The sequence below is a fragment of the Aquarana catesbeiana genome, linkage group LG12 (genome assembly GCF_042186555.1).
Source record: "Aquarana catesbeiana isolate 2022-GZ linkage group LG12, ASM4218655v1, whole genome shotgun sequence".
NCBI lineage: Eukaryota > Metazoa > Chordata > Amphibia > Anura > Ranidae > Aquarana > Aquarana catesbeiana.
In genome coordinates, this window is record NC_133335.1 from 144,746,277 (window position 1) to 144,763,103 (window position 16,827).

A 16,827-nucleotide genomic window follows, 5' to 3' on the forward strand; every position below is an offset into this window, starting at 1 on the left:
CTGATTAGGCCTCCATGATGCAAAAGATTTAGAAGAGTGAGGGCGTTGGATAGAAAAAAAAAAAAAAGAAGAGCGCAATATGGTCTGACCAGATCTGTACCCCAATGGTGGCTCGGGGTTGCCAAATGACCATACAGTGAGAGATGAGAATGTAGTCGATTCTGCTGTATGTAGAATGGGTCTGCGAATGACAAGTGTAGTCCATAGTTGTAGGGTGTAGAATTAGTCAAAAACCTACCAATTGTAGTGTATAGATGTGTGCTTTAGTCTGTTGAGTTGGTATACAGAGACACAGGGGGGTATTCGAGTTGGAGTCAAGGGAGGGTTCTAAGATCAGATTCAAGTCACCACCAAGAACAGTCCTACTCTCTCTAAGGCTTTCCAGATGCCACAGGAGGGTCACTAGCATTGGTATTGGACAGTGGTTTGGAGCATAAATATTGACCAGAATAAACAGTCTGCCAAATTTAAAGGCACTTGAGGAGAAGAAATCTACCATCAGAGTCGATGTTCCTTTCTGTCAAAGACCGGGAGAGAGGAGCAGAAGCCTATAGAGCCTATAGCGCCCCCTTTCGACTTGCTCAAAGGGTTGTTACAGAAGTACCATGTGGAGTAGTTTCTGGTGGGCATGATTGGTGTTGAGGATGCTTTGAAGCGAGTTTCTTGAAGCAATAATATCTGCACTCATTGGGGTTTGCAAAATCTGGTGCAGCTGTGCATGGAAGCTAATCAGCTTCTAGCTTAAGCTTGTTCAATTAAGCATTGACACCCAAAAAAAAAAAAAAAACTGGAAGCTGATTGGTTTCTATGCAGAGCTGCACCAGATTCTGTACTCTCCAGTTTTAGTAAATCAGCCTCATTGTTTGTGCATGTCGTACAACACCTCAGAACCTTTTGGGGGTTGATTCAATCCCCTAACATTCAAGGATCCAAATTTATTTAATGTCATGGTAGTAAAAGCCACTAGTGCCCGATCACTGTTCAGCTGAGGGCTCCCCCAGAGAAAAAAAAAAAAAAAAAAGTCTAAGTCTGCAAGAGGAATACAGAAAGTAAAGAGGTAGACAGACGGAAAAGCAGACACAAAAGTACCTCAGAAATGGGAAAAGACAGAAAACAGGTATCAGGGGGAAGCGGTTAATAGGACAAAGACACAATTTGGTAATTTCCGAATTTAAAAATTATTGAGGGATGAATGAGGTCCACTAAAGGTTGTGAGATTGTTCCAGATGAAAACATGTAACAGAGGAAAGGGGGGGGGATTGGTTTAGGTAAGAAAGGTGGGGAAGCTTCTTACCCATTAGAGCAGCTAATAACAGAACCCAGTACATTCGTTCCTATGGGGCTTCCCATTGGGGGTTAGGGGTCCTTGACAACTAGAATACAAGGCAAGGTTGGAGCCTTGCTCCCGAACATTCTTAACCACTAATACCCCCTTCCTAACCAGGCCAATTTTCAGCTTTCAGCGCTGTCACACTTTGAATGACAATGGCAATCATGCAACACTGTACCCATGTGAAATTTGTGTCCTTTTTTCACACAAATAGAGCTTTCTTTTGGTGGTATTTTTTGATATTTTTTTTCGCTATAAATAAAAAAAGACCAAAAAATTTTGTTTAAAAAAAATGCATTTTTCTTTGTTATATAATTTTACAAATTTGTAATTTTTTTTTCTGAAATTTTGGCCAAAAGTGCTACATATTTTTAGTAAAAATTACTCAAATCAGTGTATATTTTTTGGTCTTTGTGAAGGTTACAAAGTTTACAAGCTATGGTGCCAATCATTGAAAATTGATCACACCTGATGTACTGACTGATTGTCTATCACACGAACAAGCCAGGACAGTACAAATATCCCCCAAATGCCCCTCTTTTGGAAAGTAGACATTCCAAGGTATGTAAGTATGTAAGTAAGAGGCTTGGTGAGTTTTTCGAAGTTGTAATTTTTTTCCCACAATTCTTTGCAAAATGAAGATTTTTTTTTTCACAAAATTGTCATATTAACAGGTTATTTCTCTCACATGGCATATGCATACTTGCAACTACACCCCAAAACAGATTCTGCTACTCCTCCCGAGCATGGAGATACCACGTGTGAGACTTTCACAGCCTAGCCACATACAGAGGCCCAACATGCAGGGAGCATGGTCAGGTGTTCTAGGGGTAAAAATTAACACATCTAATTACTTGACTACCTATTACACTTTTGAAGGCCCTAGAGCACCAGGACAATGAAAGTGCCCACAAAATGACCCCATTTTGAAAAACAAACATTCCGACACATAATCTTGGAGGCATAATGAATCTTTTCAACATATTTTTTTCCACAAGTTTTTGGAAAATGTGTAAAGAAAATAAAAAATGCATTTATTTTTGTTTTTTACACAAAGTTGTCCAGGATATTTCTAACACATAGCATGTACATACCAAAAATTACACCCCAAAATACATTCTGCTACCCCTCCTAAGTATGGCAATACCACGTGTGTGACACTTGTCAGCTTTCTGATAGAACGTTGGCTCCAAAAGAATCTAAACGTAAAGTAAATAGATGCAATTTTACGAATATATGTTGCTCTGAAAACATAGTGGAGGGCCATTCGTCTTATGGTCAAGCGCCAATGGCCAGGTTTGTCACACCAACAACAAAGGCGGAATATCATAAAAAGTCAATATTTATCAGACATGATTTACAGAGAAAACTAATGTAGACACAAACATTAAGGCGATTTTAAGCCTTACTTTTTTTTATCTTAATGCATTCTACGCATTAAGGTAAAAAACCTCTGCCAGAGAACCCCCCCTTATACTTAACTGAGCCCATTCTCGATCCACCTCTGTGCCCGAGAGCAGCAGCTCTCTCCTCCTCACTGGGCAGATTGATAGCAGTCATTGGTTCCCGCTGCTCTCAATCAAATTCTGTGACGAGGGAGTGGAGTGCGGGACCAAGCCACACGGTCTGTGTTTATATATGCAGACAGGGTAGCTTGGGAGTGACCCCGCACAAGTGCCTCCATAGAATGTGGCTGATTGGCACTTGGCGAAGAGTCAGGAGCGCCAGCGGGGAACCTCAGAAGAGGAGAGCTATTACATATAGCACATAAATAGCACATAAATATGACATGTTTATTACTTTAATTTTAAAAAAAGTCACTCCCCTACAGCACTGCCCCCTCTCAAATCACAACCCTGCCTCTTCACAGCCCCCCACAGCACTGCACCTCTCACATCCCCCCACAGCACTGCCAACCTTCACATCACCTGCCTCCCCTCCACATATTCCCCCACAGCACTGCCCCCTTCACATCACTCCCCCCCACAACACTGCCTTTCTCACATCACAAATCCCCCCCCCCCCACAATAGTGTGATCTGTCCTCTTCACTCCCCTACAGCAATGCCCCCTCTCACATCACAAACCCGCCTCTTCACACCCCCCCCTCCCATAGCACTGTCACTCTTCACAGCCCTAACCTACCCTCACCCTCCCCCCTCACAGTAGTGTGCTCTGTCCTTTTGATATACAACCAGCCTCCGTCCCAGCACTGCCTCATTTCACATCACACTTCCTGCCCCACAGTGGCTATGTTCACTACTCCTGTGTACCTATGGAAAGAGCCATGGTAGCCACCCAAGAGCCATGGTGCTGTGAACAAGGCTTATTGCCGAAACACGTCTGCCACTGTCGGTGTACTCACTGGTATAGCAAAATAAAATACTTGAGGATTATGGAGTTGCCAGCTGTCTTTTTCTGTCGACTATACTGTCTTTTGGTGGATGGGAGGACACTACAGCTTTGGCACCCAGATTGCAATTTCCAGCCTGCACTTGAATTCCACTGTTCTGAGCAATGCATTGTTTTTGTTTGAATCATGGTAGCCACCCAAGCTAGACATTAAACATGTCTGCCTTTGTTCATCTCCCTTGCAGGTTAGGTGACATAATTAGTAGTTTACACAGAAGAGAACATGGTTTTCACATTCAAGTTCATCTCACAGGAATTGAAAAAAAAAAAAAGAGAACACTGCATTTCTGGCAAGGTTAACGGGTATTTTCTGTAACCAGTTTAGCCACCACATCTAAAAAATGGGTAAGTTGTGATATATTTCATTTTTGTTACTGAGTGTAGTCATGCATCTTTAGCTCTTTAAAGCCGACCTACACACACAAGGAATGCAGTATGCATAGCACAAATTTATAGGACAAAAAATTACCAGTTACACTTACCAGTAACAGTGTCTCTGGGAAATCTTCCAGGACGGCACACCTGAGATGACTGGTCTCACCTGACAAGAAAAAAAATCAACAACAGAGTTTAAAAGGCCCCACCCTTTCCTCTGTCCCTCAGTTATGACAAAGTATTAGCCCACACCGTGCAAGAGGGTACATTCTGTGAGAATTAAACATCACCAACAATTAAGGGTAGGGAAGTACGCCTGCCATCCTGGAAGATTTCCCAGAAACACTGTTACCGGTGTAACTGGTAATTTTCTCCAGTCATCTTCCAGGACGGCACACCTGAGACGATGGACAAGAAGCTCAGGCCTACCTTAGAGTGGGACCACCGCCTGTAGGACTTTTCTGCCAAACGCCAGGTCCTGAGGTGACAATAGCTCCACCCTGTAGTGCCTAAGAAAGGTGTTTTGGCTCGTCCATGTGGCTGCCCTGCAGATCTGGTCAATAGATGCGCCTGCCCTCTCTGCCCTGGAGGTCGCCAGTGATCTAGTTGAGTGAGCCTTAAGGGGAGCTGGGATTGGCTTACCCGAGCACTCGTAGGCCACCGAGATAGCCTGTTTTATCCACCTTGCTATAGTCGGCTTGGAGGCCTGCAGATCCTTTCTCTGGCCACAGAAGCTAACCAGTAGATGGTTGGATCTTCTAAAGGCTTTAACTCTCTCCAGATAGACAAGTAGACATCGTCTGACGTCTAGCAAATGAAATTCTCTCTCTCATTCTTGGGGTTCTCACAAAATGAGGGAAGTACAATCTCCTGTGACCTGTGGAAATTTGAGGTCACTTTAGACAGGTACAGGGGAGGTCACTTTAGGCAGGTACAGGGGATCCTGTCTGAGGATTACCCTATCCTCAAAGAGCAACAAAAACGGCTCTTTAATTGTCAGAGCCTGTAAGTCACCAACCCTCCTGGCTGTCGTAATTGCCAGAAGGAAGGCCATTTTAAGGGAAAGGAATTTAACTGAAATCTGAGCCTCCGGCTCAAAAGGCCCTTTAGTTAGGGCAACCAGTACCAGGGACAATTCCCACGGTTGAAACCTGTTTGTCTTTACCAGGGTTACTTTTTCCCTGGCTAACAAAAATATTTTAATGAGAGGGTTCAGAGTGAGTATACTATCCAAAAACACGGATAGGGCCGCGACCTAAACCCTGAGAGTATTGACTGCCAAGCCCTGGCCAACCCCCTCCTGAAGGAAGTCCAGGACTGTCGGTATCGTTTGGAGAGTGCCTTGTCTAGCTTGAGTCCAACGAGAGAAGACCTTCTAAACCTTAGGGTAAATCTGACTGGTGACAGGCTTCATACTTAGCAGGCGGGTATCAGTCACCTTCTCCGAACAGCCCCTATTCCTGGGGCTCTCCCTCTCAAGCACCAGCCCGTCAGGGAAAGGAACCCTGGGTCGGGATGTAGAACTGGTCCCTGACAGAGGAGATCGTGTCTGGACTGGAGATGCAACAGAGGGGCGATTAGAATGAGACAACAGTCTGTCTGAGACAACTTCTGTAATACCCGGGGATGAGTACCAAGGGAGGGAATGCGTATGCCAGGCCAAACCTCCAGCTCTGGGCTAAAGCGTCCACCCCCTGGGCGCCCTGTTCCCTGGTGAGAGAGAACAACTTCTGGACCTTCCTGTTCTTTCTGCAAGCAAACAGATCAATCTTCAGTCTACCAAAATGTCTGCTTACCAGCTGTTCAGCTCCCACTCTCCCTGATGAATGGACTGCCTGCTGAGGAAGTCCACCTGTATATTGAGGGTCCCTCTTATATGGACCACTGAAATTGAGGAGATTCTCCTCTCTGCCTCCTCCAGGAGGATAGCCAGCCCCTCTAAGGTGTTCTGCAGGGGTGAGGGAATAGGGCCACCCGTAAACTTACCCCCACAACAGCCAGGTAGACTCACCCAGGACCTTGGACCCCGGCTCCACTAAGTCTCCAGCGCTCGTTTTAACAGCGTAGATCGCCGCCATTTTGTTGGAGCCTCCATCCCCGGAAATCACCTGGCGGAAGTGACGCCGTGCAAAAGCTCTGCCCCTCTGCCCGGCATCCGGACCTGCACAGTAGCGCCAGTAGATGCCGAAGCCGCCATGCCAGGAATTGCATGTTCGGCCCATTCTCCAGGAGCTTCTCGCCCCCCCCCCGCCCCGGTCAGAAGGGGTGTGCAGATCTACTCCTCACTCCCATCCACCACTATCAGGTAGGAGGAGAGAGTGGGAATGTGGTCCCTGGAGTTCTGGACACACCTTCACTGTGTCTAGGGGCCTCCAGCTCTCAGGGGGACTCTTCGGTTTTACCTGCTGCTCCCCCTGAGTTCTTTGGGGACAATATCCCCCCTAGGCAAGGCAAAGCCCTACCAGACCCTGCATCCACCACTGGTCTGCCTAGGGTCTGATGCCCCAGGGGGTGACCTCAGCCCCAGGCCTCAGTCCGGAGGAAAAACAAAAAAGGTTTTGCTGCATCTTGTGGGAAACACAATCAATAACTAAGGACAGAGGGAAGGGTGGGGCCTTTTAAACTCTGTTGTTGATTGTGTTTCCTGTCAGGTGAGACCAGTCATCTCAGGTGTGCCATCCTGGAAGATGACTGGAGAAAAAAAGGTTACACTGCTTACTAGAAGCAACATGAAATGATAGCTGAACCTAGCTCCATATGTTTCAATTCAGACTCAATGGAAACAAAGTAGCCTTCCAGGGTGTGGCCAGAAGTGGGATGTGAGCGGATGCTTCTATTTGTGGCTGCGGGAGAACCTCAATTATCCTGACCAATCCTGATGCACACATTGTTGCACTGTTACTGCGGTGGGTCTCGCTGAAGCAGTTTCCCTCACCAGCTACTGACTTGTGGATAGGACAGCATAAAAAGCAGCCTCCAGCCAGGATGAGCGTGACAACGGGCTCTTGCCAAGATGGCCGCCGCTCCATGGCTCAGCACCCCTCTCCTGCTTCTACCCCGGAGCTCTTTGGCGAGGTTGAGGAACCTTCCCCACCGGCTTCTCTGGTGAGCTCGGCAGCCGCTCCTTTGCCAGACCACTTCCAGCTCTCGGGCTTCGGATAAGGCTCCGGAACCTACGCTGTCTGATGGGTTTGCCACCATCAAGGTAAATCAGTCCTTATGAGGAAAGTGGAAGAACTGAAGCTAGACTTTTTCATCCTACCATGGGATAAATGGATTTTTAAAACAGCTTACCTGTAAAATCCTTTTCTTAGAGTACATCACAGAGTAATGACTATCTGGGTTTATATGCTACCTTTAGGTGATTGGACACTGGCAACCAATAGTAAGAAGGTTCCTCCCATATAACCCCTCCCATACAGGAAGTACCTTAGTTTTATAGCAAGCAATGAAGATCCCAGAAAAAGAGGGGAGGGACCTCTGTGTCCCGTGATGTACTCCAAGAAAAAGATTTTACAGGTAAGCAGTTTTAAAAATCCATTTTTCTTTATCGTACATCACAGGACACAGAGCACCATAGTAATGACTATCTGGGATGTCCTAAAGCAATGCCTTTGAGGGGAGGGAACATACCTAAATCCCCCTTATTTTTAGGCTCCTTTTGAGATATAACATCCACTCTGTAAAACCTGGTGAATGTACGCACCGAAGACCAAGCGGCCGCTTTGCAAACCTGAGCCATCGACACTTGTTGGCACACTGCCCATGACGTACTAACTCCTCTGGTAGAGGGAGCCTTGAGATATCGAGGTGGAACCTTGTGTTTCAACTCATAGGCCTGGATGATGACCTGACGAATCACCTAGAGATTGTAGAACTAGCTGCTGCCTGTCCTCTCTTAGGACCCTCAGGCAGAACAAAAAAAAAAAAAAAAAAAAGAGTCAGACTTCTGAAAAGGAGCTGACATATCCAAATAAACCTTAATAGCTCTCACCACATCGAGTGAATGGAGCAGTCTTTCCTCCTTAGACTTTGGGTTAGGAAAGAAGGAAGGTAAAACGATATCCTGAGTCAAGTGAAAACTGGAAACCACTTAGGGTAAAAAATCTGGACGGGTCCGCATTACCACCTTGTCCTGATGAATAAACAGAAAGGGTTTCTCACAAGAAAGGGCGGCCAACTCAGAGATCCTTCTTGCTGAGGTTATAGCCACCAAAAAGACTAACTTTTTAGTCAGTAGGATCAAAGGAATACGCTTAATAGGCTCAAAGGGTTGACTCTGTAGAGCTGAAAGCACCAAGTTCAAGTCCCATGGGCACAAGGGTGGTTTAATTGGTGGCCTCAAATGTAGTACTCCCTTGATAAAAGGTTCATACTAAAGAATGAGACGCGATTGGCCTCTGGAAAAAAACCGACAAAGCCGAAATGTGTCCCTTAATGGTCCCTAAGGATAAGTTTAAGTCAATTCCTGCTTGCAGAAAGGCAAGAACCCTTCCAATTGTATACTTGCGAGGGTGCCATCTTCTCTTCTCACACCATGAGATGTATGACTTCCAGACTCTATGGTAAATTTTTCTAGACACTGGCTTTCTAGCATTTATCAAAGTAGCCAGAACAGAACCACTGATACCACGGTCTCTCAGTACTTTGTTCTCAATAGCCATGCCATCAAATTCAGCGACCGTAAAGAAGGATGGTATATGGGACCTTGGGACAGCAGGTCTGGGCGGAATGGAAGACACAATGGGTCCCCTACCGCCAACCTCACAATCTGTGAGTACCAAGACCTCCTTGGCCATCTTGGGGCCACTAGAATTACTGTTGTCTGCTCCACCTGTATCCTGCGTAACAGGTGCGGCAGCATCTGAATCAGAGGAAAGGCGTAAATGAGAGAATACCGATCCCAGGGAACCACCAATGCATCCTTCCCCACGGCAAGAGGATCCCTGGTTCTGGACACAAAGCTGTCCACCTTGGCATTGAACCTGGATGCCAGAAGATCCACCTCTGGCATCCCCCAATGCTGGCATATTTGAAGGAAAACTTCTGGGTGAAGGGACCATTCCCCTGGTAACAACTGCTGACGACTTAGGTAGTCTGCCTGCCAATTGTCCACCCCCGGAATATAGACTGCCGATAGAGACGGCACGTGTCTCTCTGCCCAAATCAGAATATGATTTATTTCCTTTTGGGCTGCCCAGCTCTGGGTACCCCCTTGTTGGTTGATGTATGCCACCACTGTGGAATTGTCGGACTGAACTCTGACCGGAGACCCCCGCAGCCTGGTCGTCCAGAATACGAGGGCAAGCTGCTCGAATTTCCAACAGATTGATCGGCAAGGTTTTTTCTACCTGGGACCATTTTCCCTGTACGGAGGCCTCTTCCAATAGTGCTTCCCAGCCGAAACGACTGGCGTCTGAATTTACCACCTTCCAAGTTACCAGTGGAAAGGACTTCCCCTATTTTAAGTTGTTGGTCTTCGACCACCAAGAGAGGTCCTGTTTTACCTTTGGGGATAGAGACATTGGATGATCCAAGGCTAGGACAGACTTGTCCCAAGCCTCCAGGATCGTTCACTGGAACAACCTGGAGTGAAACTGCGCATAAGGAACTGCGCTGAAGGATGACACCATCTTCCCCAGCAGTCTCATGCACAATCAAATTGAGGGTCTTTTTACCCTTTTGACTTTCCTGACCAGCTCTACTATTGAGCTGACCTTCAAGGGGGGTAAAAATACCCTTTCCCGGGTCGTATCCAGGATCAAGCCTAGATATGTCAGGATTTGAACTGGATGAAGAGCTGATTTGTCCATATTCAGAATCCAATCTAGGCCTCTTAGAACATGAACTGTAGTTGAAACGTTCTCTAACAGGGTGGAATAGGACTGGTCCTTCAACAGAAGGTCATCCAGATATCCTATCACCGATATCTTCTGGGACCTTAGAGAAGCCAACACTGGAGCCAACACTTTTGTGAAGACTCGAGGGGCCGTAGCCAGACCGAACAGTAGTGCTACAAATTGGAAATGCCACCCCTCTACTGAGAAACGTAGAAACCTTTGATGTTGGCCAAAAATCGGCACATGCAGGTATGCATCCTTGATGTCTATGGACGCTAAAAAGTCCCCTTTTCTTAGAGATGTCATTACTGAATGAACCGATTCCATCCGGAAGGTTCGTACTTTTAGAAAGGAATTGAGGGATTTGAGGTCCAGAATGGGCCTTACTTCCCCATTTGGCTTCAACACTGAATAGGTTTGAATAAAACCCCTTGAACTTTTCTTTGTGCGGAACCTTGATAATTACCCCCTGCCTTTTTAGCTGTTTTAAGGCTAGGAATAGGCTTTTCTTTTTCTCTAGATCCGAAGGAACTCTTGATCTCAGATACCGATTTGGGGGAAAATCTCGGAACTCTATTTTGTAGCCTTGTGTTATAGTGGAGATAACCCACTTGTCCTTCACCAACCCTGCCCAAGCATCTGCGAACCGCCGCAGTCTGCCCCCCACTTGTAATAGTGGGGGCGCCCCTTCACAAGGAGGACTTGGCATTGGCCTTATTCGGCTTCTGAGTCCAAGTTCTTTTCTGACCCTGAGGTCTTTTAAAGGCAGGTGGTTGAGGCCGTCGATACTTCTTGGGAGAAGATGCGCCTGGCCCAGGAGCGTTCTGAATTTTAAAGGAAGGCTGCTTATTCCTTCTTTTCACAGGAAGCAAGGAGCTCTTCCCGCCTGAGATTTTTTGGATATACTTATCCAGATCTTCTCCAAACAACCGTTCCCCATGAAAGGGAAAAGCCGCGAGTAGCCTCTTGCATGGCATCTCGGCTTTCCAGTTTTTTAGCCACAAAACTCTGTGCATATGTATTGAGAGTAGCGCAAAGCGAGACATCTGCTGGATTAAGTCTTTTAATGCGTCTACTGCAAAACATAAAGCGCGAGGAAGTTCTGTTAATTCATCAGAATATTCCTCCTGAACAGGTAGGTTCCTGACCAGTCTTTTAAAACGGTCCTTCAGGGATTGACAGATCCCAATAGCCGCGACAGCTGGTTGTACTGCTGATCCGGCCACCGCAAAGGAGGCCTTTAGCAAGGATTCCAGCTTTTTATCCGCTGGATCTTTAAATCCTTGGGCATTATCCACTGGACAGGTTAAGCTTTTATTTACTGAAGAAATAGCAGCATCCACTAAAGGCGTATCCCACCTTTTTTTGAACTTTTCCTCCATTGGGTACAAAAAAGAAAACCTTTTAGGAGGTAAGTATATTCTGTCCGGATGTTCCCAATCAGCATAAATCAACTGCTGCAATAATGGATGCACAGGAAACGCCTGAGAACCTTGCTGAGGTCGCAAGGATCCCAATGTAGAACAGGAAAGTTCCGGCCCTTGTACAGGGGGCAACTTGAAACCTGCTCTCACCATTTCAGTTAAAGACTGGATAAACAGCTTTTGGGATTGAGAAGCTGACAACGGTTCCTCAGAACCTGAGTCCCCCGCTGAGGACTCCTCAGCTTCAGCATCTTTATCCCCTATGGCTACTTCCTCAAAATCCTCTGCCCATTCAGGATCCAAATCACAAGGACCCAATTGGCTAAGGGATTCCTGGTGCTCAAGTGACAATGGAACCAGGCTCAGGAGAGGGAGATCTATTTAGTTTCTTCCCTCCCTTTGTTACTGAGGCAATCATACCCACTATTTTGCCTTCAAGACCAGCGAGAGCTGACTTTAAGTCATCCTTAGTAACATAAGGCGAAGCAGGGATATTGGTGGTGGCCACAACGCCTGACAAATGCAATGGCTTAGCCAGGCCAAATGCCTCAGGTTTTTCAGGGGAGGCAGGTGCTACAGTAGCCTGAAGTTGATCTCCTGTTTTTGAAGGAGTCACTTTAACCCCTGGATTAGCCCTGTTCCCCACACCTCGTTTTCTGGAAGACATTGCTTACAGGTTTTTGAGGAAAATTCACTGTGCTATATGTTGAATCAAAGCCAATACTATAGCCTCCTTACAGAGTTTGCAAATGCCCAACTCACGTGCCCCGCTCTGTGTCCCACTGCAACCGGCTCCTGGCTCCTCTGAGCCAACAAGAACAGCACTGACACACGCAGGCGTCTGACTTCCCTATATGTGCGTGCGCCGTCACGTGAGGTACACACGCCCGGGACTTACTGCACATGCGCACGCCCGCGGGAAACACGCGGCCGCGATGCCGCCATCACGCATGCTAGAGCGTGCACAGGAGGGAGCGGGCTGCGCACGCACGCACCAATCTGGCATGACAATCTGCATACATTACTTGGAAAATAATGTAAAAAATGGGCCTCCAAAGGAAGCACTCACCGATCCTCGCAGCAGGGCCTGAGATAAGGCCCAATCTTCCCTCATCACCACGGGTAACGCCACTGAGGACCTTCAGGGACCAGGTCCCCTTTTGTTTAGGGTCCACACCCCTGGACCTGTAAAGTACCCTTTAGGTTTCCTTGAGCAAATAAAAGACCAGGAATACTATATCACAAGGGTCCAGCTCCATAAGGAAACATTACAGGCAAGACCCAGTTCTTGAACCAGGGCTCGGGTACCATCCACTTTAGCATGATATGCCATCCGAATGGATCCGATTATAACATCCTCACTGGGACATTATCTGAAGAAAGAGCTTTCACAGCCGTGACCATCACCTTCAAGACACTGACAAAAAACTAAGGTACTTCCTGTATGGGAGGAACCTTCTTACTATTGGTTGCCAGTGTCCAATCACCTAAAGGTAGCATATAAACCCAGATAGTCATTACTATGGTGCTCTGTGTCCCGTGATGTACGATAAAGAAACGTATAAGATTAGGGAGAGGTTTACGGACACTGAAAAACGCATCAGTGACCTGGAAGATACTATTAACCCCTTAATTCCCAAATTGTCGACCTGTACTATTCAAGCTCCAATCCCTGTAGGTGAAGGCAGACGACCTGGAAAACAGGCTTCGCCGAAATAATCTGCACTTGGTATGTCTGCCCAAGAAAGTGAGCTGGGTGATTGAGTTTGGCAGGGACTTTTTCTCTACCCGTTTTGTCATTGAACAAGCACATAGGGTCCCGGGCAGGCCTCTTCCACCGGGTAACCCCCCTCGCCCGATGGTTGCTTTGTCTACTGAATTATCGTGACAGGGATGCGGTCCTCTAAGCTGCTAGGGCTAAAGAATGTCTTTGGATCAACAATGCTGTAGTTTCTCTGTTTACGGGCTATTCCACCCATGTTAGGAAACTTTGGGCTCAATTCCAATTTGCCATGCAGAAGCTGGGTGACCATGTTGTTTCCTGCTAGATTGCGGGTGACCCATCAAGGCCAAGTACACTTTTTCACTACCCTGGAGTGCATCCTCAAATAGTTGGAATCTGCTCATTGTTCCCTGAGATCTTCTGCTACCCCTCCTACAACTTGACATCTTTGTTTTCCTTTTGGGTGCTTGTTGCAGCGTGGTAAGGCATCCGAATACATTTCTTCAATATTTCCCCTTGCCAAGAATGGGAAATTGTTGGTATAGCTGTCTCTACTCCCCAATACTACCATTTCTAGTATTACTCTAGTGAATGGCACAGTGTCCACTGTTCCCCTTGAGATTAACAAAGCCTTTACCTCCTACTACCAAATCCTATATACACCAATTCCTTCACCCCTTCTCTGTATTTGCTAGAGTCATTTTTTGGATTGCTTACCATTCCACAACTGTCCACATCTAACCAACAGCTCCTAGACAAACCCTTGATGGTTGACAAGATTAATACTGCAATTCACTCCCTTCCTTTCAGCAAAACTCCGGGACCTGGCGGCCTCCCCGCTGAATGATAAAATACTTATGCTGATCTTTTAGCCCCTCAATTACTGTACACTGGAGGTGGGTGGTCTTCCATTCTCTATGCTAGAGATGCTTATAGTAGTGCTGCCAAAACCTGGAAAATAAATTGTTGTGCAGTTCTTACCACCCAATTTATTTGCTGACCTGCGATGTTAAGAATTTTTAGCTAAATTGCTTTTGCTTCATTTATATAAAGTCATTCTTTCGCTTGTACATCCTGATCAGTCAGGTTTTATGCCAGGCAAGAGTACGTTTGACAATATGAGATGACTTTATCTTCATATTTATGGGGCCAGTACATCAAAGTGGGCTGGTGTTGGCCGTGGATATCATAAAGGCGTTTGACACTGTTAAGTGGTCGTTTTTGTGGAAAACACTGTCCACATTTGGCTTCGGCCCCCAGTTTAATAAATGGGTTCAACTGAGGGGGCATGCCCTAGCTATGGAGGAGTCAGGACATGCTCCGTTACCACCGCCGAACACAACATAGCTCCGGAGGGGGATCTTTACCTCCAACACCTCCTTCAATGTCCCAGCGATTGTGGCCTTCCTCCCAGCCATCGCGGACCAATCGCTCGCGGCAGGGACAGCTGGAATCTAACTTCCCCAGTCAGTACCCTCGGACAAGGCCGCGAGGCTTCCAAGATGGCTCCCACCAGGAAGGCCCAGAAGGCTGCAAAATCCTCCCAGCTCGCCGCAGCTCAGACTCAGAAGAATGCAGCTTCCCGGGTCCCCTACCCAGGATCGGTGAGTAATTCAGCCCCTCCTGTCTCTCCATATAGAAGCCCTGAAGTGCCTGACTTCCTCCGGGATGAGGACTTCCGACGCCATATTTTGTCCCTCCCCACCAGAGAGGACCTGGAGCGCCGCACTAGCAGGGTAGAGAAAGCCTTTACAGAGGACATTGCACAGCTCAAGGCTGACACCTCACACCTGGGCGCCAGAGTAGAATCCTTGGAGAGAATCGAGGAAGCTCTCCCTGTCATTGCTATGCTACAGTCTAAATGCCTCATGCAGGATCAGCAGATTGATTCCTCACTATGTCAATTGGATGATGTTGGAAATCGCAGTCGGAGGGCGAATATCAGGATCCAGGGCCTGCCAGAAGTCACAGCTTCCAGGGACATGATCCCCACACTGGTGGATATCTTTAGGGAAATACTGGAACTACCAGCCTCTGCTCCCATCGACATAGATTGCGCACATAGAGCACTCAGACCCCCCATCTCAAGATGTGTACAATCCCAGAGATATCATTTGTAAGCTTCGTAAGTTCACGCTTAAAGACCGTACCATGCAAAAAATGCGTGGCAAGCCCTTTTTTGATTTTGATGGAACACATCTATTTTTCTATCAGGATATCTCCAGATGCACCCTCATGCAGCACAGAGCACTCCGCCCCCTTCTGACTGCGATCCAGGAAGCAGGACTGACATACCGCTGGGGTTTTCCATTCTTACAGATGACTAAAGATGGCAAGCAGGTCAACCTACGCACCAAAGATGACTCCCTATCCTATCTAGTCTGGGGTTAGATGCTGTGGATGTCCCAGACTGGAGAGGACCGTCTGACGCACCTGCGATACAGCTTCCCCAACCATGGTTGCCAACTAAACCCAGAAGTCTCAAGAGAGACAGACAGCACCTGGCTCCTGATCCCTCGTCGGGCCCCTCCACCTCCAGGGACTGACATATCAGGATCTCCTGGACTCCACGGTAGTATCCAAGATCTTTTGCTGTTGCTGTGGGGCGACCCTGCTCCCCTACACATAACCCCTTCCTAGACTGTCCCACTTGATCTTACATTACTTCACCACTGCCGAGATGGCTCCAGATAGAACCCGTGTCTACCCAAGACACATGCGACCCTGTTCATGGTTTATTATCTGATACATTGTAGATATTGCTCATGTTATAGTTTGGTATACACCGGCGTTGCCGCTATGGACTTCATTAGCAGTCTGCGGGCACTTGATCTGGATAAAGTATTCCGATCTTGGCACCTTGCACGACGCGGTGGACGGAGGTGGGACTTCCTACCGTCCCCCCCATGTTTGTACATGTTCCCCACGTAGGCCTCCCCTTTTTGGGTATGGATCCCTATTGGAACTCTGGGTTGCAGTTTCAGGCCCTCACCCCTAGGGAGGAGGGCCCCAAACCGACCTACAGATGTTTGGTTTATTGGTATGGTTTATGACACATTGTCATGCTTTTTTTTTGTCTGGTAACTTTCTGTGTTTGTTCTCTCTCCTCTTCCCCCTTTCTCTCTGCTCTCCCTTCTCTTTCCTCCTCCTCCTCCTCTTCTCCCAGGAGCATCCCCCCACTTCACCGTCTGCATCGGGTGGGCTGGCACATCTGGCAAACCACCCATTCTCCAGCTCTCCCATGACTACACTTAAGGCAATATTGTACGTGGCCTCTGCTCCCCAGGCAAACGTAGCAAACAATGGTGGGAACTTAAGTCGGGGGCACAGGTGGTTTTCCTACAGGAAACCCATTTTACTCCTCATTCAATGCCTAAGCTGCCCACCCATCTCTACAACCAGTGGTTCCATAGTACCTCCACCAATCTCCAAATCCAGGGGTACAACGGTTGCGATTCATAAATCCTGCCCCTTCCAGCCCACGGGAAACAAACTAGATCCTCAAGGTCGCTATGTATTTCTGAAAGGTACTATTGCAGGGAAATTGTATAGGTTTGCCCTCAATACCAACCAACTTACTTTCATAGACACGGCCCTAGAACTATTGGCGGAATTTAAGGAGGGTTTCCCAGTCCTTGGTGGCGACTTCATTGTCAGCCCCGACCCCTTACTGACACGTCCCATACCCGACCCTCATGCTCTTATGCCTTCCTCAAGCACTTTC

The 16,827-nt window shown here is 47.3% G+C and overlaps 1 protein-coding gene across 3 annotated transcripts in view; it reads right to left on the reverse strand.

Moving 5' to 3' along the window:
• The window catches only part of BRCA1 (BRCA1 DNA repair associated), a 589,423-nt gene that overhangs the window by 487,992 nt on the left and 84,604 nt on the right, over positions 1–16,827 (reverse strand). The window contains exon 4 of one of the 3 annotated variants that reach the window (XM_073608372.1): positions 4,224–4,282. The exons of the other annotated variants lie outside the window; for them this stretch is intronic. Within the exon in view, the coding sequence (XP_073464473.1) occupies positions 4,224–4,282 (59 nt within the window). The remainder of the gene's footprint in view (positions 1–4,223; positions 4,283–16,827) is intronic. 3 annotated transcript variants of the gene reach the window in all.